The sequence below is a fragment of the Rhipicephalus sanguineus genome, chromosome 5 (assembly GCF_013339695.2).
Source record: "Rhipicephalus sanguineus isolate Rsan-2018 chromosome 5, BIME_Rsan_1.4, whole genome shotgun sequence".
NCBI lineage: Eukaryota > Metazoa > Arthropoda > Arachnida > Ixodida > Ixodidae > Rhipicephalus > Rhipicephalus sanguineus.
In genome coordinates this window covers 85551867-85575240 of record NC_051180.1, presented here as the reverse complement: position 1 = coordinate 85575240, position 23374 = coordinate 85551867, and the positions used below count along the sequence as shown (strand labels likewise).

The following is a 23374-nucleotide window of genomic DNA, read 5'->3' as shown; positions in this document are numbered from 1 at the left end:
AAAACCTTGATTATTTCAGAAAAACAGCTACCTTTTATTGTTTATTTTGGTAAAAACACCTACTTCACCCATCAGGCCCGTAGCCGGGGGGTGGGGGGCCCTAGTCCTCCCACTGGCTACGGGCCTGATGGGAACCATATGATTGCGTTGCTATGGGCGGGAGGATGAGAAAAAGATACAGAGAAAGAGAATGGAGACAGAAAGACAAAAAGAAGGAGAAATAGAAAAAGAAATAGAGAGAGAAAAAATCCGGCAGATCCCACGCACTGTGGGAATCGATGAAATGCGAAGCAGCCAGCAAGAGCTGCATACATCGCCTTGTTTGACTTTGAGCCAAATGAAATCATTCATGCCATGACATCTAGTTCACCATATATTGCATGTCTGCCATGCACGCATGCATCCCAGTCTGGTATGTGCCATGCTAATGAAACGTATATTCTAATACGTACAATGCATGACCTGTCGTTTATGTTCATCACGCACTCGTGCCATGCCATACCGTTTGGCATATATCCAGTTAAAGAAACGGCCGGAAGCGCACCATGACAGTGTCATGTAATCATACCGTACATGACATGCATCACGTGATTCGCATGTTAGGACCCTGCCATTTGTATTCGTCATACAGTCACATCGCGCAATACCACTTTAGTGTACATCAACGAGCGAAATGGCCACGAGTGTACCATGAGTATGGCATGTAAATCGTGCCATACATGACATGCATATCACGGTTTTCATGTTACCACCTGTCACATTCGTCATACAGTCGGGTCGCGCAATACAAATTTTGGTGTATATCAAGCTAGCGAAACGGCCGCGATCGTACAATGGGTGTGGCATGTAAATCACGCCGTAAATGATATGCATATCATGATTTTCAAGTTACCACCTGTCATTCATGTTTGTCATACAGTCGCATCGCGCAATACCAATTTTGGTGTATAGCGAGCTAGCGAAACGGCCGTGAATGCACCATGAGCGTGGCATGTAAATCATGACATACATGACATGCATGTCTGAAGGAAAGAAGATGACTCTTAAGGACTCGTTTTCTTTGTCAGACACAATATTAATGAGAACTAACAGACAATAACGCCAAGGAAAGTATAGGGGGTGTTATCTGTAGTATTTAGAATATAAATGTGAAGAAAGTAAGTGGACGAAAAGATAACTTGCCGCCGGCAGGGACCGAACCTGCGACCTTCGAATAACGCGTCCGATGCTCTACCACTGAGCTACGGCGGCGGTCATCCTCCCGTCCACTTTATGGGGTATATATGTGCATTTAAAACCTTGGAGTGTTAGTCAGCGCCAATCGCAGCCATGGCGGCGAGTGTGGAACACTCTTTTTCTGCCTTTCTGGCGTCATGTAGCACGTGATCGTTTACGAACTGGCAGCTGACCAATAATCCCTCGCATACTACCTGAAGGCATCATGTCTGCCAGAAAGAGACCCTTGCTATGAATGAAGGAAAGAAGATGACTCTTAAGGGCTCGTTTTCTTGTTAGACACATATTAATGAGAACTAACAGACAATAACGTCAAGGAAAGTATAGGGGGTGTTATCTGTAGTATTTAGAATATAAATGTGAAGAAAGTAGAGTGGACGAAAGATAATTTGCCGCCGGCAGGGACCGAACCTGCGACCTTCGAACCTGCGAACCATGCATGTCATGGTTTTCATGTTACCACCTGTTATTCATGTTCTTCATACAGTAACATCGCGCAATACCAATTTTGGTGCATGTCAATCTAGCGAAATGGCCACGAGGGCACCATGAGCAAATCATGTCGTACATGACTTGCATGTCATGATTTTCATGTTACCACCTCTCATTTACGTTCGTCATACAGTCGCGTCGCGCAATACCAATTTTGGTGTATATCGAGCTAGCGAAACGGCCGCGAATTCACCATGAACGTGGCATGTAAATCATGACATACATGACATGCATGTCATGGTTTTCATGTCACCACCTGTTATTCATGTTCTTCATACAGTCACATCGTGCAATACCAATTTTGGTGTATATCAATCTAGCGAAACGGCCGCGAGTGCGCCATGAGCGTGGCATCTAAATCATTTCGTACACGACATGCATGTCATAATTTTCATGTTACCACGTGTCCGTTATGTTCGTCATACAGAAATGTCTCGTCATACCAGCTTTCGTATATATCCATTCATTTAAACGGCCGCGAGCGCCCCGAGACTATGTCATGTAAATCATGCTGCACATGACATGCGTGTCATGATTTGCATGTTAGGACCTGTCATTATGTTCCTCATAAACTCGTGTCACACTATACCGATTTTGGTATATATGAAATTAACTGAAGGGCCTCAAGAGCCCCAAGGCCGTGGAATGTAAATCATGCTGTTCATAACATGCATATCATGATTTTCATGTTATGACCTGTCATTTCTGTTTGTAATACGGTCATGTTATACCATCCCAATTTTGGTATGCATCCGATTAACGAAAGGGCCAGGAGAGCACAAAGTCGTAGATAGATAGATAGATAGATAGATAGATAGATAGATAGATAGATAGATAGATAGATAGATAGATAGATAGATAGATAGATAGATAGATAGATAGATAGATAGATAGATAGATAGATAGATAGATACGCTCAAAGCCGCAGAAGTCCGCTAAGAAATGCTTCGCATTTAAAAAATAGATAGAAAGAAAAAGAGAGAGAAAGTATTGCATAACCATGTACGGTATAGTATAGCAAGGAGGTGGGAAAGCGAAGTGAGGGTGAGGGGAAGGGAAAAAATGTCACAGTTTCGCCGCAAGGCCGAAGCAATGAATGCGATAGCAAGAAACTAATGCTATACGAAGTGAGGCTCGCCAATGGATACTATCAGTTTGAACAGCGCTCCTGTTGCAAAGGCGGCCGAAGCAGCGAAGGAAACCACCGTGCCTCAAGCGTCGAGCTGTGACACTTGATAGTTCGCGCTCATCTTCTGTTTGTTCGTTAGCGGCGTCCCTTGAGCTAGAGTGACTTTCGTACGCTCCGTAACATGAGCACGGACATCACGGTGAAAGCTTGAAACATCCCTCTTCCCCTCACCACGAGAAAACCGCGCGAGCATACAGCGGAAGGGGCAAGGTTCTCCCTGCTCAAATATAAGAGAAGCGATTGAGCTCGCCGACGACTTTTAAATGCGCCCGTCGCGCTCCTAGCGCCATCTCACTGGTAATGAAGAAGTGCTTATAAGCGCCTGCTGTCTCTGCGTCCGTCCAGCGGTAAAGGGTGTGTATATTCGCAATGCCCATAGACTGTCGCGCCGCCAAGCGGAATTCAGGAGCGTCCTCTCGAGGAGGGTTAGTAGACGACAAAATGGCAGCACTACGCAGTCGCCCCTTGTTCGGCTGTGCTAGCCTCAGTGTTAATGCGTTGGGAGGAAAGGGACACAGCGACTTTGCATGTTCCCTGCATCAGTGAACAAACCGGGCCCTCCGGGACACGAGAAATCTGGTTCGTTCTTGCGAGATGCGAAGTTTTCGTGAAAATACGTGGCAGCTCGTGCTTTCAATGCTATAGGCTGCTAGCCCACAGCGTACACATACTATCAGCTTCGCGAGGCTTTCTGTAGCCACGTAGGTTAGTTAAATGTTATCGTCTGACATTTCAATTGAAGCTCACCCTGTTTTACTTGTGTATAGCATTGCTCAGTGTTTCTTGTAGTGCATGAGTCCCATAACACTGTACGCGGGAGGCCGCGCGGGCTCGCGATGTGCTCTTGTATAACTGAGCGATCTCAAGTTGGCGATACATTAAAGTAGGGGCCTCTATTCTTTCAGCAAAGCGCTGTTACAAATCGTGCGAGCGACGTTTCATCATTCGAGGACGCGTCTGCTCGACGCCTTTCGTGACAGAACGCTTTCCACGCCGTCCTTCGCCAGTGGTGTTGGGTTTCATAGCCACCGCCACCGCTGCGCCGCTTGTTTTTGTACGTTTGTTGATAGGTGGCAGCACACTGCAGCGATTTGCTTGTTGACCGGTCTGAGAGCAAAAAGCAAAATGTTCTCTCCGTTCTCCGCGCCCAGACGTCTCTCTAATTGTAAACGTGGTGACGCGGAGTGGTCGAAATCGTTCGGCGGAGGATATTCTTCAGATTGCTTTCAGCAGTGATGTTGAAAGAAACCATCTTGACGACGAGGATTTTTCACTGGACGTAGAAGACTGTGAAAGCACCGAGAGTGACAGCGACGATGAACCATCAGTTGCTAACTCACGAGGAGCGAGTTGCACTTCACGTCCCCATCGTGCGTTAATGTTCTTTCACACTCGTAAGTCACTTTGATTGTATTTAATGTATAATATCCTTGAGCGAGATCAAAAATAAAAGCATAGTTCCTCTTGTGCATTGCATGTATCACAATTATTGTGGATATTATGGAGCGCCGCATGCCGCCAACGCGCTCGAGCTCGACCAGCGAAGCGAAATGGTTAGAGCGATGGAACGTGCAGTCATGGCCACAATCCACGCCACTCGGCTAACTACTTCGACGTTGCGGAAGCATACGGGTGCATTCGTTTCGATATTCATGTTTCGATCGTGCTGAATCAAACCTGCAACATGCGAGTGAAGTGAATTGCACTCGGCTAGAGTCTCAACATGGCTGTGACACAAGCGCTACTAAATGGGATGTTAAATGCTTGTGTTCCGTTGAAGACGTAACTCCGCGTTCCCGACTGCGCAAGTAACGACGACGGCGTATTATGTTTACAAACCATCACCACATTAAACGTGTGGTCCCGTGCAGCAGCGATGGCGCTACTCGCTGGCGGCCTACTACTGCCGCAAATCCGTCAGGCAGGCTCGGTATGTACTACCTCGAAGTGCCGTTTCAGCTCATACGTCCAATTCTAGTTCATGCTGTTTTATGTAGCACGCACAGTATTTCGCAAAGCATCGATCGTTATGCACGGTAACGGAGCTGAAATATAACCTTTCACACCGCAGCAAATTAGGTGGCGAGTACTTAGCACTTTCCATGGTTTGGGAAAGTATTTTAGTCTCATGTTCATTTCAGCGCAGCTCATAACTTCATCCGGTGAAAGTGGCACGGGCTGCAGCGGACATACATAGTTGTCTGGCAACCTTGGGCTGCGTCCCCTTCCGAGTGCTCTAATAATAAACCGGCACTTGCATCTGAGACGCTCCAGGTGCCGCAGCGTCGTGTGGTCTCTCGTGTCTCGGTTCGTCTGTTCCTATAGCATGGCTTAAGCCCAGCGTCGGTTACATGGTGTCAGAAGTGCACGGTCTAAACGCGTCTTCAGCCATGGAAGGACTACGCCCGCCGGACAATCTCGTATTTTCCGGGAACATCGCTGAAAACTGGCGTAAGTTTCGTCAGCGTTTTGAACTCTACCTCGAAGCCACGGAAAGCGAGAAGGAACGCAGTCAGAAGCAGAAAGCGGCGTTGCTACTCCATGTCGCAGGGCAGAAGCTATCGAAGTATTCGACACCTTTGGTTGCACGACGACAGAAAAGGAGAGCTATGACACGCTTCTCAAAAGTTGAAAGCTACTGTCAGCCTCGCACGAATGAGACTTTCGAACGTACTTGTTTCGGAAGCGCGTCCAGGCGGATGGCGAACCTTTTGAAAGCTTCTTGAGAGACCTGCAGTTAAAAGCACAGAGTTGCAAGTTCGGATCTTTGCGGGAATTCATGATACGGGATCAAATTGTGTTCGGAACAGCTGACGACCAGCTTCGAGAGCGCCTACTCAGAGAAGACTCGCTATCGCTGGAAAGTGCCATTAAAGCAGCACAATCCACAGAAATAGCAGCAAATCAGAAAAGAGTGTGGCAATCTCCGGAAACAAAAGCTGTTGACGCCATCAGTAAAGAAAAAGTGTCAAGCAAGGACAAGACGCCGAACGAAAAAAGAGCCTGCTACAAGTGCAAGAGGTGGCATGAACCGAAAAAATGCCCGGCGTACGGTCAAAGATGCAGAAAGTGTGGCCGGAAGAATCATTTTGCAGCGGCCCTGCAGAACGAAGAAAATGGTCGACGATGTGGAAGAGACGCGCAGCAACTCGTCGAACGCGCAGTATGAAATCTTGCAAGTTTGTGCCAGCAAGAGCTCGGAATGGATTATAAACGCAACCATGGACAACAGCAAACTGAAGCTCAAAGTAGACACAGGATCACAGTGTAAATTTAATTCCTGTGCGTTGGCTCAAGAATTTCGGAGGCCCACAAGTACGAGCTACAGGAGAGCAAGGCGACGCTACGCAGTTACAGCGGTCAAGCCATCAAGCATCTTGGAACAGTAGTGATTGCCAGTTACTTACCAAGGCAAGACTGTGAGGCCTGAAATTTTTTGTGGTGTTAAAAAGATGTGCCCTACTCGGACTTTGCTGCGTCTGAGGACTTGACCTCGTGCGTCGCACCGCGGAGGTATCGGCAGTGCTGTCTCATACTGGACCGGGACAGGCGACGCTTCGGGAACGCGTCATGAAAGACTACCCGAACTTGTTTCGCGGCTTGGGATGCGTTCGAAACGCCGTATAAGATCGTGCTTCGACAAGGAACGCGTCCAGTTATTCAACACCACCGCGTCGAGTGCCCCACTCCTCAAGCAACCACTAAAGGATGAGTTGCAGCGTATGAGCGACGCAGGAATCATCGCAAGGGTTGATGAACCAACTGATGGGTGAGTCCCTGGTTATAGTTCGGAAAAAAAGTGGCGCTCTGAGAATTTGTATGGACCCACGGAACATTAATGAATGCCTCAAGCGTGAGCACTTCGAAATGCCGAAGCGGGAAGAAAATTGAAGCCGAGCTGACAGGCGCGCGTATCTTCTCAGATTAGACGCCACTCAGGTTTCTATCAGATTCCGTTAGACGAAGAGAGCTCTCGCATTTGTACATTCAGCACGCCATTCGGGCGGTTTCAGATTTCTCGCATGCCATTCGGTTTGGCGTCTGCACCAGAGGTGTACCAAAAGGCCATGTCGCAAGTATTTGATGGCCTCTCGGGTGTCAGAGTATACGTCGATGATGTGCTCATATGGGGCTCGAATGAAAAAGAGCATGAAGAGCGTTTGAGGCTGCGCTGGACGCGGCTCAGAAACATGGTGTCACGTTAAACGCTGAAAAGTGTGAAATGGGCATGAAAGAAATAATTTTCTGGGAGATAAGATCAGTGAGAAAGGCATACAGCCATCGCCCGAACTCATCAGCAGCGTCTTGCAAATGCCTGAGCCAGTACAAAGCAAGAGCTTCAGCGCGTCCTAGGCATGGTTAACTATTTCGGAAAATACGTGCCACATCTTTCAGACAGGACTACTCTTCTCCGTGAACTGTTAAAGCATGATAGAGACTTTGCATGGGGACCCGAGCATACAAAAGAGTTAGAAGCCATAAAGGAGGCTATAACTAGCTCACCTGTGCTTGCAGTCTACGATCCCAAAAGAGAATGTAAAGTCTCTACTGACGCCTCAGGATTCGGGCTTGGCGCAGCATTCTTCCAGAGGCATGGTTTAGATTGGCGACCAGTAGCATATAGCTCCAGACGCCTCACCGAATGCGAAAAACGATACTCACAAATTGAAAAGGAGGCGTTAGGCGTTGTCTACGGCTGTGAAAAGTTTCACGAATTTATATATGGCCGAAAGGTGCTCATAGAAACGGATCATCAGCCGTTGATTTCGATATCAGAAAATGTATTGGCGACATGCCTCCTCGACTACAACGCCTGTTCCTCCGACTGATGAGATATGAGTACCAGTTTGCCTATGTTCCGGGTAAACTTCTAGTCCTGCCAGACGCGCTATCCAGGGCTCCAACTCCCTACTGCATGTAGCAGAGGACGAAGATAGCGATGTGGAGGTACATGCAGTATCGGTCCGGTCCAGTCTGGTCAGTGATAAAACCAGCGCGAGATTGGTCGAAGAGACAGCAAAAGATCCAATTCTCTCAGATGTGATCAAAGTCATTCAATCTGAGCATGAACAACCGCTTACGGGTCCGTACAAAGCGTACCGCTCAGAATTGTCGGTCATTGGAAAGCTGTTATTCAAGGGAGCCAAAGTGGTCATACCACGGTCATTACGAACAGAAATGCTGAGTCGCCTGCATGAAGGCCACTTAGGCATAAACAAAGCGCTTGCGAAGGCGAGGCTTTTGATGTTCTGGCCAGGAATGACTCATGACATAAAGAACATGATCAGCAGATGTGAGACTTGCAAGATCAATGCATATGCTCAACCTGAGGAATCGTTCTTGATGAGAGAAATCCCCCATTCTCCATGGATTCGCGTTGGAGCAGATCTATGTCAATATGGAGGTAAAATGTACCTGGTGCTCTACGACGCGTACTCCAATTACCCGGAGGTTGAAGAGTTACAGAGTACTTCAGCACAAGAAGTTATAGACAAAATGTCGTCCATTTTTGCTAGGCATGGGGTACCACTGGAAGTTCTCAGCGACAATGGGCCACAGTTTACATCAAGAGAGTTTGCCCGCTTCGCAGCGTCATATGACTTCAAGCATATCACGTCGAGTCCTCGCTTCCTCGTTCAAATGGACTCGGCGGAAAAGGCGTGCAAGTGGTGAAACATATCCTAAAGAAGACCCACCATTCAGGAGGTGACTTTATCAAGGCCTTCTAAATTATCGCACAAGTCCTTTAGAGTGCGGTAGCTCCCCTGGTGAACTGCTAATGAAACGCCGCCTCAGGTCTGGTCTTCCCGACTTTAATCCACTTCGCAGCCGAAAGGTCACAAAGCGCCCTCAACGCGAAGAACCAAAGGGAACGCTTTCAAGCCTTCAGCCAGGTGACATCGTTCGCCTGAGGGATGAGAAGGGATGGTCCACGAAAAGCAACGGTGCTCGACCAGGTTGCACCTCGTTCCTACAGAGTACTCACTGAAGACCGTAAGGAATACAGGCGAAATAGACAGCATCTTCGCCCCACGTCGGAAGCCTTTAGTTTTAGCAGCCTACCCGATGATGGGATGACAAGAGATGTGCAGCTACCCTGTAATTCGGAAGTGCCTCAAAACGCCTGACCAGGATTACAACGACAGTGCTGTTCATCTGCTCCTGTTACTCACCCAGCAGAGCCAACCACCCCGGCAGAAAGCGCTTCCGACACACAGCCTCTTCGGAGATCTATGAGAACACGTCGTCCAACGAAGTTCCTGTCTTACGACAAGCAGTTCAAGCAGATCTTCGAGATGCAGTGTTGACCAATGCATCTTCGCCAAGAAAGGGAGGTGCAGCGGACATTACATAGTTGTCTGGCAACCTTGGGCTGCGTCCCCTTCCGAGTGCTCTAATAATAAACCGGCACTTGCATCTGAGACGCTCCAGGTGCCGCAGCGTCGTGTAGTCTCTCGTGTCTCGGTTCGTCTGTTCCTATAGCATGGCTTAAGCCCAGCGTCGGTTACAGGCCGTACGTCCGCACGTCCTATCTGTTCGTATGCTAACAAGCGGGTCTTGGGCATTGCGAATAACGCTCGACGTTAGCTACGTGGAGGAACTGCGTTTCGTGGCGTAGTGGTTACCGTAGTGGTTACCGCCGACTATATGGATTATATCAGGCCTTATATTATATCAGGCGACGAAGACGAGCGCTGATAGCGCTCCTCTTCGTCGTTCGTGTTCCGTCCGTTGTGTGTTTTTTGCGCTGCAGTATGGCAGAATTACGTACCAACAAGCCCAACTCGACACTTCAATCTAACTCTAGAAGCCACTTTGAGTTATATTAAAGTTTTGCTCACCCTTCCTTATCCTGCATCGCTCTTGATTGGTCGATCATGGTGATAGCGTAGGACAAACGTAGCTGAACCAATGACAAACGCGAAAAGGAATCAAACCATCGGATGAGAACATTAGCTAATCCCCGCCCATACAGATGAACAACGCGAGAAGGTGGAACTCGCTTTTAGTGCAGAAATCATTATGGAGCTGCCACGAAAGCCGTGTCACGAGAGATATATCAGGAGACCGCTTTTATAATTGTTCATTGACAATGAACTTATCCGTTGACTGTAAGGAATTTACGTAAGCATGTAAGAGTTCGCGTTGTTCAGTGATAACGCAATGTCTTGTCGACACAGAGTATTGGTTGTTTCTGAATCAGGATACTAAGCCTTACATCTTTACGTCTGCTTACTTTTAACTAAAACTTGCGTGTCTATGGTTAATATTAAGGAGCGGTCGTGTTTACTGTTACCCTTCTCATACTATGCATATACCGACAGAGCTACAAAATTGTTTCGATCTGTAAGGCTCTACTGTTGAGGTCCAAGTAGCAAATCGTTTTTTTTAAACTCACATCGTCGATGTCCAGTAGGTAATCGAACCCGCCATCCTCGTTCTTAGCCAAGAAATGTCATAACGTCTGAAACCTTTGGATGTACCAGGCTTTTGATGGCAATATTAGGTTGATGTTACGGGTTGATGCAAACTCGAGAGATACCCGCAACAATGTTCTAGAGCACTCAGCTTAGTTAAAGCGAGAATTCAAATGTGTCATTGTCGTTTAAGCAGCGTTGTATGCGTTATCGAACGAAAAAAAGTAACCAGTACGTTACTCGTTACGCTAAAGAAAAAGGAGCGTGTTCCCCGCCCTACGTTACCCATAAAAAAGTTAACGCGTTAACCGTTTCTGAAAAAAAAGTTACGGACGTTGCTTCTGCCCGTTACTCCATGGTCAGAAATCGTACTCAGCGCACCTTCGCAGGCCGGAACGTACAATAGCAACTTTATAAAGCTCATATTTATATTTCACATAAAAGTTCTAGCCGAAACAACAACATCGAGAATGACTTGCACAAATGCCGCTGTACATTGGCAGTACTAGCCTAAAGTTGCCTGTATAGTTACATGTGACGGCTTCTGACTCTAGGAAAGAAGATGACTTTTAAGGGCTCCTTTTTCTTTGTTAGACGCAATATTAATGAGAACTAACAGACAATAATGCCAAGGAAAGCGTGTGAGGTGTTATTTGTAGTAATTAAGATATAAATGCGAAGAAAGTAAAGTGAACTAAAAGATAACCTGCCGCCGGCAGGGGCCGAACCTGCGACCTTCTAATAACACGTCCGATGCTCTACCACTGAGCTACGGCGGCGGTCATCCCCCCGTCCACTTTACGGGGTATATATGTGTATTTTAAAGCTAGGGGTGTTAGTCAGCACCCATCGCAGCCATGGCGGCGAGTGTGGAACACTCTTTTTCTGTCTGTTAGCGTCACGTAGCGCGTAATCTTTTTACTAGCTGGCAGCTGACCAAAACGCGATAGCGATATCCTGCCCCTAGTGCGCACTTTGAACACTACGAGTGTTTAACAGAATGCGCGCACTGAGGTGTGTGCCTCATGTAATGGGTAGCATGCCTTAAACCAGGGCAATTATGCGCGAGAAACGTTTTCGAAGTTGCGATGCACCCACTACGTGGTCTTAAGGTAATACGCGCAGTAATGCGTGTGCCTTCTGTAATGGATGGCTGTCTTTAAACCACCAAGTCGTTATGATATTGACATGGTGTGATGCCCGATGGCAATGTACGCTTGTACCACGCAATATTACTGCGATATTACATCTCGTACTGTGACACCTGTATACAGGACGCGTATTTTTGGGAAGCGTGAAAGTTACTTTCAGCGCAGCTCTAAGCAGAGGCGTGGCTGTGTGGTAGAACACCTGCCTGACACGCAGACGGCCTGGGTTCGATTCTCACTCGGACCCAACATTTTTATTAATTTTATTTGCAGCTTTTTCGATTTTTTCGGTCACGGACAAGATGATGATTTTTCGCTCACAACCAACGGTGCCGACACCGACCGACGGAATTTCTGCGATACGAGCTCTTTAACGCTGTCGCGTTAAAATCCCTCGCATACTACCTGAAGGCATCAAGTCTGCCAGAACGAGACCCTTGCTATGAATGAAGGAAAGAAGGTGACTCTTGGGGCTCGTTTTTTCTTTGTTAGACACAATATTAATGTGAACTAACAGACAATAATACCAAAGAAAGCATGGACAATAATGCCAAGAAAAGCAAGTGGACGAAAGATAACCTGCCGGCGGCAGGTTATCCTCGTCCACTTTACTTTCTTCACATTTATATCTTGATTACTACAAATAACACCTCCTATGTTTTCCTTGTCATTATTGTCTGTTAGTTCTCATTAATATTGGCTTCTGACTCTGTGGCACATGGTTAAGCCATTTTTTTCGCAGTGGGACAATAAAGTAAAAGTGATCGATTTCGTGGTCAACGTTCTCCGCAAAGGCAACGTCATTGAACAACTCTGCAGTAATTATGACGGTGTGCTTTTACTTACAAAATAAATGCGCAAATTTTTTAACAGTAAAGAAATGCTTAAGTGGCATAACTCTAGGGAGAAGTATTCGCGCGCGTGGACATTTTTGTTTTTCAACTTACCTTGTATTATTACCGCAAATATGGCGTCTGTGTATGTGAAGTCGTTCAGCGTTAGCTTCGCTCGCCCGAATTCAATAACCAGAAACGTAGTCGCAGTTCCAGAAAGCAAGAAGTGAAACTAATTTTGAATTCTGAATTTATGAACAAATATTGCAGGGTAAACTTCCTAATGTAACTACTAAGTGCTGAATGTAAGCAACAGCTGCATTTCACAGCTGTCACCGGACAGCTTTACTCGCTTCTTAGCGAATACGTCCCGCACCTAAGCTAATAGGAGTTCGACGGACGCGCTATATGGTACGCGTGTAATCACTGTCACAAGAGCTGGTGAACGCGCGGAAAGTTTTCCTTGAGCACGCTCAACGCAATGTCATGCGGAACCAAAGGTACTGAGACAGTCTCTCGTCTTCAGATGGGGATGATGTCGAGAAGGCATTTCCGAAGAAGTCATCCTCCGTTGTGTTGGAGCTCACAACGAGCTTTGATGTCCATAAGCCAAGAAAATCTCGAGAGCTCACTTTTGACAGTTACGAGGACTGCATTTCGCTTCACTTCACCGACAATCAACGACAACTTGAAATACGGTAGCCAATCAACGACAAACTGAAACTCGATAGTAATAGCAGATCCCTTTAATAATTTCGGCAATTTGCTCCCCATTGCAATTTCCCTCGCACAAAAAAGGACCCCGTGCGGGTTCGCTTTGTCAACTCTTGGTGAGCCGACAGCAGTCTGCCACAGCGACAAAATAAGTGAAGGAAAATGAGAGTGCGGACAAAAAGAGAGAGACACAATATAACGTCGGGTTGAGCTCGGAGAAAGGCGCTCTTACAAGACGAATTAATTTTGTGTAAGACTGCGACGATAATTGGAATGAAAATTAACGAGTAACGTGAGACCTCACGTTACCTAAAAATGGTAACGAAAGTACGTTACCCGTTAAAGTTCCGAAACAGTACCTAATACGTCAGCAAGTTACTGAAAAAGTAACGCGTTACCGGTAACACCGTTACTTCTCACGCATTACCGCCAACACTGGTTTTAAGCAACCACTGTAGCTACAGTAAAGCAACGAAACTATAGCTAAGTGGTTATGCCAATAAAAGAAAGACGGTAGACAGTAGTGCAAATTCAAAATTGGTTAAATTTATTCTCGTCTTTCTCTTGTGCCATGATGATAGGGTACAAAAGCAGACGGTGCCTAAATTTGTTAAATCAACTAACTTTCGATGATGACTATGTTGCTTCCAAAAAGGAGATTTCTGGAAAGAAACAAAACAACGTGGATTAGTACACTCTTCTCGTGGTATCACACTCAATATAATATCGTTCAAGTGACTGATTTTTAGCTTATTTTTGGCCATTTCCTGGTTACGCAGCATAGTGTTACCGCTGCTACCAAATGAACCTCAGAAAGTTGCATTTTGAGTAGTTGAATGTTGAACATTTTACGTAGTAAGAAAAGCAGAAAATATATATTTGGCGAAGCAAAGAAAGACTAACTTATGGCACAACAACATGAGCCCGTTACTTTCTTTTCTTTCCATTGAGCAGAAGCTCTGATCTTTTGCATGAATATCCATCTGTTTGAAGGAACACAGTGTAATGTGTGTAAAGTACTTACACTTCTTCCTGCGGAGGAGAGCGGTGTAGTCGTAGGCGCTGCCGAGACCATAGCCGTAATTCAGGCCGTAGCCGAGGAGACCGTGGCCAAAACCGTAGTGGCCGGCGCCATAGCCGAGGGTGCCAACACCGTAGCCGTAGACTGGAGCGGCGTGGTATGAAGCGATGGCTGGGGTAGCAACAGCGGTGGCGACTGGGGCAGCGTGGTGGACGGTGGTGGTGGTCACAGCTGGGGCGGCGTGGGCAACAGTGGCGACTGGAGCAGCGGCGTAGGTGGCGACAGCTGGGGCAACGGCGTAGGTGGCGACTGGAGCGGCGTGGGCAACAGTGGTCACAGCTGGGGCAGCGGCGTAGGTGGCGACTGGAGCGGCGTGGGCAACAGTGGTCACAGCTGGGGCAGCGGCGTAGGTGGCGACTGGAGCGGCGTGGGCAACAGTGGTCACAGCTGGGGCTGCGGCGTAGGTGGCGACTGGGGCGGCGTGGGCAACAGTGGTCACAGCTGGGGCAGCGGCATAGGTGGCGACTGGGGCGGCGTGGGCAACAGTGGTCACAGCTGGGGCAGCAGCGTAGGTGGCGACTGGGGCGGCGTGGGCAACAGTGGTAGCCACAGCTGGGGCAGCAGCGTAGGTGGCGACAGCTGGGGCAGCGGCGTAGGTGGCGACTGGAGCGGCGTGGGCAACAGTGGTCACGGCTGGAGCAGCGGTGTAGGTGGCGACTGGAGCGGCGTGGGCAACAGTGGTGGCCACAGCTGGGGCAGCAGCGTAGGTGGCGACTGGGGCAGCGTGAACGGCGGTCACGGCTGGAGCAGCGTGGTAGGTGGACACGGTGCGGGCAACAGCTGGGGCAGCGACGGCGTAGCTGGCGGCTGGGGCGTAGCTGTAGCCGAGACCAAGACCAGAGTAGCCGATGCCGTGGGCAAGGCCGTAGTGGGACAGGCCAAGGCCGTAGCCGAAGCCGCCGGTGTAGCCAGCGAAGGCGCTGGTGGCCAGAGCCAGGACAATGCAGGCACGGATCTGGAGAAAGAATACAATGTTGAGGTTTAAACATCACACTCATGGACCGGAACTAGATACTGCCTTAATTGAATTGTTTATTCACAACAACAACAAGGTTGCGAGGATGACCAGGCAAAAAGCTGCATTGAGCAGCTTGAGGGGAACCTGGCCACCTCATACACTGGGCGGCTTCACAGCGGTCGAACACACGATATACATAATCAATGGACTAACTAAAACAGAAAAACAATAAACATCCACGGTCGGAAATAAATAAACAAGGTTATTGTGGAAACATATGAAAACAAGGGAAAGAAATTAGGCGAAGTGTTAAAGGCATATAAAAAGACAAACAAATGGACCCATGGCAGCACAAGCAATCACATAAATACATCGCGTAGCCTTTTTAACGACAGAGTTGATACACTGAGACCATTCTCTTTGTATAATTGATTTAGAGCAGCAGGTAAACAAAACTGTAGCATTTGGTCACCGTATTTAGTTCTGTTTTTGTTAACGATCCAAGGTTCTAAATAACGAAATTTATAAAAAGAATTATGTTGCTGTAAGGATGCCAATTTTGTTAAAGCGTTATCATTCTTACTTTTTTCCATTCTATACATGCGGCAAAGCCTATATGTGTACAAAGATTCAATTTTTATAGTTCTAAGCTTTGTAAACAAAGGAGCACTATGCCAAAGATATGGCACCCTGGAGACAAGGCGTATTGCTCTTTTTTGTAATACCGTCAGCTTGCGAATGTTCTCAGCTGAAGTCGTCCCCCAGACTAGAATTCCGTATTGAACTAGGGAAAGAAACATTGAATTATATAACATCATATTAATGGATGTAGGAAGATAGTTACAATGGCGACGCATAGTACCTATTGCTCTAGATAATTTACTAACTAAGTGATTCACTTGGCAATCCCAAGTGAATGTGGGCAACATCTCCTGAATTCTTAGTTATGCAGAGTCAATGTGGCATCGCTTCTGTATATTTATGTAAACGTCGACACGTAGAGACCTATTGCATTCCGTATATTTTGGCTGCCATAAGACGTTAATCGCCCTTGATCGGTTCTTGAACGATCGACATTTGCTTCCTTTGGGCTTGCTTTTCTCCTACACTGCTTCAATGCAACCGCTAGTGGCAGTGCTTTGAGCTTCATTGAGAGGAGCATCTGTATAATAAAGCTGTACTTCAGCATTGCGACCCGATCGACAAAGCTGCGGTTGTTCAGAAGGCTCTCTTACAAGATATTACATCGCACTTTCAGCTTCAGGTTCGCTGTTAGCAAAGCCCCTTTAAGATTCTCTCATGAAGAGGTGCAAGACTCTTAGTAGAAACGAGCTGGTTCTCCTTACCATGGTCTTTTTCAGCTGCTGAAGCTCCAACTGCTGATTTTGCCATCGTTCGGTCTCCTTTTTATACCGAATCTCGCGCTCGCCGCCCTCTCGCGTTGACCGTCACAAACTGAAGAGGAACAAAAGAACAAGAAAACGAGGATATATGTCGCAGTTTACTCATGTTTTACAAAAGCGGTTAGAAACGGAATCCGCAACATTCTATCCTCCTCGCTTAAGGTGGGGCAGAAGGAGATGGTGACCCACACATAACTGTAGCGAGAGGGAGGAGGGACTTCAGTGCCACATCCAGGCCTTGGCATCCTCATACAGGAGGCACGGGCTATCGCTGCTCTCTCCGCGTATCCTCATTTGTGCTGAGAATATAATTAATTTTAGTTCGAAAGCAACGGAATACAAAAGTAGTGAGGAGACGCAAGCGAAGGTTTACCGATGTGCGCGCAAAACAGGTTTTCAGATTGCCCCCTGGCGCAGAGTAGATCAAACCGCGCCGTACGATTCTTGTACCTCGTCGTTCCTTCCTTGCGATATTTTTTTCTTTTTACTATTGAGGTCATTTAAGCGCGGGTTATGTGAGAATAATCTGCCATTTGAAGAACATCTATAGTACAACGCCTGTCTCATGTTATCGCATTGGCTGCCATGCTTCACGAAAGTTAATGGCGAACACGTTCCGACCTGTGTGAGGCTTGCGATTAGCAGCACGAAATGCAATTGAGATGCAAGAATGACCACCATGTACGGCACTACCTGCACAAAACCCTGGACAGTGGTATATTCTTAAAATTTATTCTCGCATACGATATTCTTCGGTTAATGCGCTACAGTCACCGTTTTGCACGTGCAGATCGCTGCCTAGATTCGCCTTCATTGGGCAGTGAGCCGAAAGTTTTACGCTGCTGAATTTCAAATGAAGGTCGGTGCGGAATCGATTGCTGAAGAAGCATGCGTCACGTTCATAGGAAGGTTGGAGGATGTCCTTGCGATGTTTCTTCAATACTCCTATGATGGTTATGGGACAGGCGGCTCTAACGTAGCCTACTTTCCCATGCTTTTCATATATAAACAAAAAAGGAGGCGTCAAGTGAAGTATTCACGAACAAAAAAATTTGAAGGACACTTTGTAAATTTGAAAGTTTGTTCGGCGAAAGCCTGTGGCCATGCGATTCCGCCGACGGACGCCGCCGCACTGCGCAACTGTTGCGCAACGTACGTTGGAAGGAGCAACGCGCGACTGTTGTGCGTTGTTGACGGATGGACGCCGCCGCTGGATACCGCCGCCGCGTTGCTCAAGAGTTCTGCAACGCGCAACTGTTGCTATGCGCCGCTGTGCAATCACGTGATTGCTGAGAGGGTGTGAGGGGGAGAGGCCACAGCTAGAGCACTGCACGGGCTCGGGCCTACCCGAAAACCCGGGCCCGGCCCGGCCCGTGGGCCGGGCCGGGCCGGGTAAAGAAGTTATCATGGCGGGCCCGGGCCGGGCTCGGGTCTGAAGCTCCGGGCTTAGGGCCGGGCCCGAGTTTGAGGTGGCGGGCTCGGGTCGGGCCGGGCTCGGACTTTGCTCAGTTCTTAAAGGGACACTAAAGTAATACTATGAATCGGTTAAGACTGATAAAGTGTACTTTGAGAACTCGAATGTAGTTAATTTCACCATCATAAGGTGAAAATCAAGGGCAGAGTTTCATTTTTATATTACGCGCCGAAATCTCCGTGCGTAACGTCACGGGTTTCAAACTGTATTTGTCGTATTTTGAGGACATTGGTCAATGAAACCTCTTGAAACTTGGTATGTTAAGTCTATGGCCATCTCAGAGGTCAATGTACTTAATTTTTACCAATTAGGAACTACGTAGATCCCAGTAGACGCCGTCAGAATCTATGAAGTCACGGCTTTTGTACGATTTTCAAGGTGGCGTCGGCACCCGCACTTTCTTTTGCGTGTTTCCATTAAACATGTATATTCATTTTTAAAGGCAAAGTATATTACCATGACGAAATATCTGGCTTGAAAAATAAAATGACGAATTCTATGCCGGGTTTTGTCCCGTTACTTCGAATCAGATGCATCCAATGAGCAAGCGTCGAGAACAGGAGCGTAGCCAGAAATTTTTGCGGGGGGGGGGGGTCACCTCCTTGATCTGAAGTCAGGACATGTGATGCAACGGCGCACGGTGTGCTTATTGTGGAATCGCTTTATAGTTTTATTTTTTGTACAATAACATGCGAACAAATGAAGGCTATACACTGTGCCACAAAAACATCGACTGTATAAAATAACAATGGTGTGATATATGAAAAAAAAATGCTATGACAAATAATTTCTTTTTTTTTCATTCGGCTTCTTATACGTATTTCCGAAGTGCACGTGGTGCGCGCGGTTCGTTGTAATTTTTATCTAGGTTAGTGTATTTACAACTAATGTAATAAATTTGTTTTTGTTTTTTCCTCTATTTCTCTTGATATGGCAAGGTGCTACTGTGATGAAGATAGGTGTTACATATCCAGAAAGGTGCACGGTTGGCTTTGTCGTTACAGCATGCTTTAAATGGACACTAAAGGGGAAAACGATTTTTGTCGTATTAGTAAATCACTCTTTCAGAATTCCAAAATCACCAAGTCTGCCGTGAGAAGACGCATGGGAAGCGAGGAAACGCGCAAAAAGAAATTACGGCTGGTGACGCCACCTTTTAATTCCCGCATCAAACGCGTCATAGATTTTGATGGCGTCTGCTAGGTCCCACTCAGTTCCTAATGGGTAAAAATGAAGTGCATTGTCTTCCGAGGGGGTCATAGACTTAACATACGAAGCTTCAGGAAATTTCGACAAACCAAAATCGCCAAATTACGAAAAATGCGCTTTGAAATCTGTGTTGTCACGCGTGGAGAATTTGGCGCGAAATTTAAAAATGAAACCTTCACCTTAATTTTCTCCTTTATTAATGCATCTGTGTTTGTGAAACTAACGACATTAGATTTCTCAGAGTACAATTTATCAATCTAAGCCGATTCATTGTTTCACTTTCGTGTCCATTTAAATTTAAATAGAAAGCGCAATAAAAACCAAGTGGAGATGTCGTTCTGTTCTCTGTCCCCTCTGTTTTTATTGCGCGCTTTATCGAAACCTGACTCATGCTGCAAATCACTTTTCTTCCTGCAATATCTGCTACAGAACGCTCTTGATGATCCCTATTGTATTCCTAGAAAATTAGGTACAGCATACCACTGCCGAACAAACGTTCACCGTACCCAGTATGCCCGCTCAACTGTTTACACGGTGAGCCAGCCCCTTTTTTACAAGGAAGTACCGTATACTTGCCAGCGAAGCATGCGCCAAGCATGCGTAGATATCTGCCACTTAAAACGCCTTGCGGTCGATTCTATGTTCGGGCAACACCACCTATTGGCTCGGGCCCCTGTCGGGCCCAATCTGTGGTCGGGCCGGGCCGGGTCGGGTAGGCGAATTTTTTTTTCGGGTTCGGGCCGGGCCCGGGTCTCGCTTTGAGTCACCGGGCCGGGCTCGGGCGGGTAAATGTGAACGAGTACCGGGCCCGGGCCGGGCCCGGGCCGAGAATCACGGCCCGTGCAGTGCTACGTAAAAAAAAAAAAAACAGGTGCGGCCTGCTGCGTCGCGTCGCCGTCAATGGGCGAGCGCGGGTCGGCTGAGCGGCAGCTGTTTTGGGTGAAGGCGCCACTAGAACGGTCCTCAAGGCAGACGCCGGTTCGTGTTACTATGTAGTCGCCTCAGGATTTATGCGTGTTCGTGTGCATTTTCGTGTGCTTTCTCGTATCTTTCTTGTGTGTGACCGCGCGTGTGAGCAGCTTGCCTAATGTTTCCTGCGCCTGAGTACGGTTTTTTGGTGCGCGCGTGTGTGGCGGACGGTTTTTTCTAGCGGTGTGATGACGCGAAGCTGTTGTGTGCTGCTGTGCAACTCGAACGTGTGAAAAGACGCTACTGTGAAGTACCACGTATTACCATGCCATCTACAGTGTCGGGAAGCGTAATATTATTAACAGAGCACTTCTTTCTGTCCCAAACGAGCGCTAAAACAGGCGCGCGCGCCGCCGCATCCTGACGACAGCATCAAGCCACTGCGCCGACTGTTACCGTGTTACCCCCAGTGGGTGCGCGCAACGAAAAAAAAAAAAAGACGAACATCAAAAGGCGCCCAGGGCGAGCCCCTACCCTCTCCACCGAAGACGCCGTCGCGGTCGCGACAGCCTGATACCCGCGCAGATTGGGAGAATTCAAGAAATCAAAGTGGAACCGACCGATTCCGCAGACGAACCGGCGAGACGAATCCCTTTCCCATATCTTTCACTGCGCAACGTGCTACAAGCCGAACAATCACTTGGAATGTTCGCGAAACCGGGAAGGATCCAACGAGAGACGACGGAGGGTAGGACGGTATGGTGAAGTCGGCGAAGAAGTTATGTTGTTCGTGTGAGTCGTGTAGTGCGTTCAGTCGATCTTGGATGATCTAGTGATGACACCGTGGAAGCACTGTTTAGAAGAGTGTCGCCGAATGACGGTGACCAGAGCTGGAGTTCGTTCGAGTGCTTCCTGGAAGAGAAATATTCCAGAAACGTTCGAAGAATTGTGGGCTGCACACGTTTGGTGAATATTCAAGGCCTTTAAGTGTTCTTGGATAGTTTCTAATGGATGAGAGTGCATTCGTAGCACGGTAAGTTTGTTCCCGTTGTTTTAAACACCACTAAGCGATGTTGTGAGTTGTAATTGATACCTGCCGAGTGTGGATGTTTGCGTGATGTTTGTACTGCCTCAACTGAGAATATATTTTGTTTGTGTTGTCAACTCTTGCTTCTAATTCTTGCTTTGGACCACAACCGGCATTTGTTGGCGCACTAACAGGACCTACGTTTAAATTGTGTGTGATTTCGTGGTGCGTTTCGGTGGACCAATAAGTCAGCCCTTGGAATCTGGCCGGCGAATGCCTCCCAATTAACGGGATCAGTGATTGAGTGACACTTTTCATTTCAGGTGAGTCAAACGGGCAGCATTCGTGGAGAGTATTGAGGCCCACTCTACAAAACACTGGTACTCCTAGGGCAAACTTTTCACATATGTGGGGTAATCGGCAGTTCTAATAACGACTTCAATATTCAACGTGTAATGTGCACCTATAAAACGCGTTATCTACGGCCTGATTGGAGTAAGTTTCGGGCGTACAAACGCGGCTGTCGAAGCGCTTCTCCGTGAACAGCTGTACCAGTGTGGTGGCGCCAGTGCGGGCGCAAGAACTAGGCCCCGGACGCCGTTTCGGCGCCACGCAGCAGGCCGCACCTGTTTTTTTTATGTAGCGGCCGTGTTTGTGGCCTCTCCCCCTCACACTCTCTCAGCAATCACGTGAGGGCACAGCGGCTCATAGCAACAGTTGCGCGTTGCTCCTTCCAACGTACGTTGCGCAACGCGGCGGCGGCGTCCAGCGGCAGCGTCCGTCGGCGGAGTCGAATGGTCACAGCCTTTCGCCGAAAACACCTTCGAATTACAAAGTGTCTTTCATTGTTTTTGCTACAGAGTAGTGAAGAGATCGACATCGGATGCAAGCGAGTGTGATGATGAAATAAACTTTTAATTTGCCGAAACAGTGTTCCCGAGCTCGTAAGCTCGGGGTCACCCTAGGTGGGAGGGTCCCTTAGTCCAGGAATCCTCTGGCCGCGATCGCCTTCCGGGCCCTGGCGACGAGTCCTCGTTGGTCGTCCCGTGCGGAAATCTTGGCCTCCCACGTTTCGGCGAGGAGGTTGATGCGTGCGGTCGTTACGGGCTTGTTATCCCTCAGCCCCTGGCGGTTCTTTCAGCGGGTCGCCACGCCTGACACTCGCGGCAGCGCTCGCTAAGCGGCCCGGTGTGTTGGCGGTGCGTGTCAACCACCGCCGAAACATCGTGGCTGCGGACGCGTCGACGCCGACGTGTTTGTCGGAGCTCCTCGCTATCAGGGAGCTCGGCGGCGTCCCTGTCACTGTCAGGGAGCCCGCGGATCGTCGCTCCAGCACCGGCTTCGTCTACGGCGTGGACGGTGACCTGACGAACGCGGAGCTGCTCGCGGGCATCACATCGGCGGTCCCAGTGCTCTCGGCAACGAGGGAGGGAGCCTCGGTGAAGCTACGATTCGCCGATCCGCTCCCACCTGAACGAGTCGTGCTGCTTGGCCTGCAGTTGCGTGTGCGACCCGTGAGACCGCGACCACGCCAGTGCCAGCAGTGCGGCCGCTTCGGCCACGTTGCCGAGGCATGTCAGCGCAAGGGAGCGTGCATCCGCTGCGGCCGCCAACACCTGCAGGCGGAGAGCTGCAAGCCCCGCTGCATCAACTGCGGCGGGGCCCATGCAGCTGACACCCCCACCTGTCCTCGCTGGCAAGAGGAAAGGAGAGTGGCCACGTTCATGGCCGTCTCTCCAGCGCCGCTCTCGAGAAGGGCGGTCAAGGCCGCAGTACGTGAGGAGTCCCGTGAGGTGCGCTCCATGCTGCTGCGGTTAATAACAAACTTCTCAAGGGCAACACCATGGATCCCGGCCTGCAGCGCCCTTCTCCTGCGCCGCGCCGATCCCTCCTGCCAACGGCGAGCTCCCCCAGGTCGAGCCTGCCTGCTGCTCCACCCGCTGCGCCTGCAGAGGACCCGCGGGACACCCTCATCACAAACCTGCTGGCCGCCCTGCAGGCTGTGATACAATTCCTTCCAGAGGAGCACCCGCTGCGAGCCACCTGCCTCCAGGCGATCGGCGCGCGGCCCGGTGCCCCCAGGAGCGAGTAGACTCGCCCCTACCCGTCGGGACATCCTCCTGAGGAAGCCCGGCACCGTCTGCTGCGGCGGACTACAACCTCGGCTGCGGCACTCAACCGCTACAGCCTCAGTTCTGCGCCAACCTTGCCGCGCCGCGCCTGCTGCGCACTGACCCCTTTCCTCTTTTTCCTCTTTTTCTCTTCTTTTTCTCCCCCATCCCC

At 48.7% G+C, this 23374-nt stretch overlaps 2 protein-coding genes, 1 long non-coding RNA gene and 1 other non-coding gene across 40 annotated transcripts in view; 2 read left to right on the top strand and 2 right to left on the bottom strand.

The window, feature by feature from the left end:
- Positions 1–23374, bottom strand: part of LOC119393937 (uncharacterized) — a 635915-nt gene that overhangs the window by 241996 nt on the left and 370545 nt on the right. For 18 of the 37 annotated variants that reach the window (XM_049415530.1, XM_049415539.1, XM_049415538.1 and 15 more), the window contains exons 1-3: positions 16416–16476; positions 14516–15066; positions 14354–14461 (exon numbers count right to left, since the gene is read on the bottom strand). In XM_049415530.1, the coding sequence (XP_049271487.1) occupies positions 14354–14461; positions 14516–15066; positions 16416–16461 (705 nt within the window). In that variant the 5' untranslated portion in view covers positions 16462–16476. Of the gene's footprint in view, positions 1–14353; positions 15067–16415; positions 16477–23374 lie in introns of those variants that run through there. The other 19 variants (XM_049415531.1, XM_049415543.1, XM_049415556.1 and 16 more) reach the window with 19 other exon arrangements.
- Trnat-ugu (transfer RNA threonine (anticodon UGU)) lies at positions 11043–11114 on the bottom strand. Its single transcript has one exon. It is a non-coding gene; the product is annotated as a tRNA-Thr (tRNA).
- LOC125758431 (uncharacterized) lies at positions 14250–14838 on the top strand. The gene is made up of 3 exons (XR_007416060.1): positions 14250–14326; positions 14570–14680; positions 14819–14838. It is a non-coding gene; the product is annotated as an uncharacterized LOC125758431 (long non-coding RNA).
- LOC125758620 (uncharacterized) lies at positions 19667–23183 on the top strand. The gene is made up of 3 exons (XM_049415991.1): positions 19667–19689; positions 22233–22884; positions 22926–23183. The coding sequence occupies exons 1-3, from the start codon at positions 19667–19669 to the stop codon at positions 23181–23183; spliced, it is 933 nt and encodes a 310-aa protein (XP_049271948.1).

Bases quoted from the DNA above. Each gene is read 5' to 3' on its own strand.
- LOC125758620 (XM_049415991.1), top strand. From the start codon at position 19,667: ATGCCCGCTCAACTGTTTACACG. The intron at 19,690-22,232 runs GTGAGCCAGCCC...CGGTTCTTTCAG, and splicing joins CCCGCTCAACTGTTTACACG to CGGGTCGCCACGCCTGACAC. The intron at 22,885-22,925 runs GTGCGCTCCATG...AAACTTCTCAAG, and splicing joins TACGTGAGGAGTCCCGTGAG to GGCAACACCATGGATCCCGG.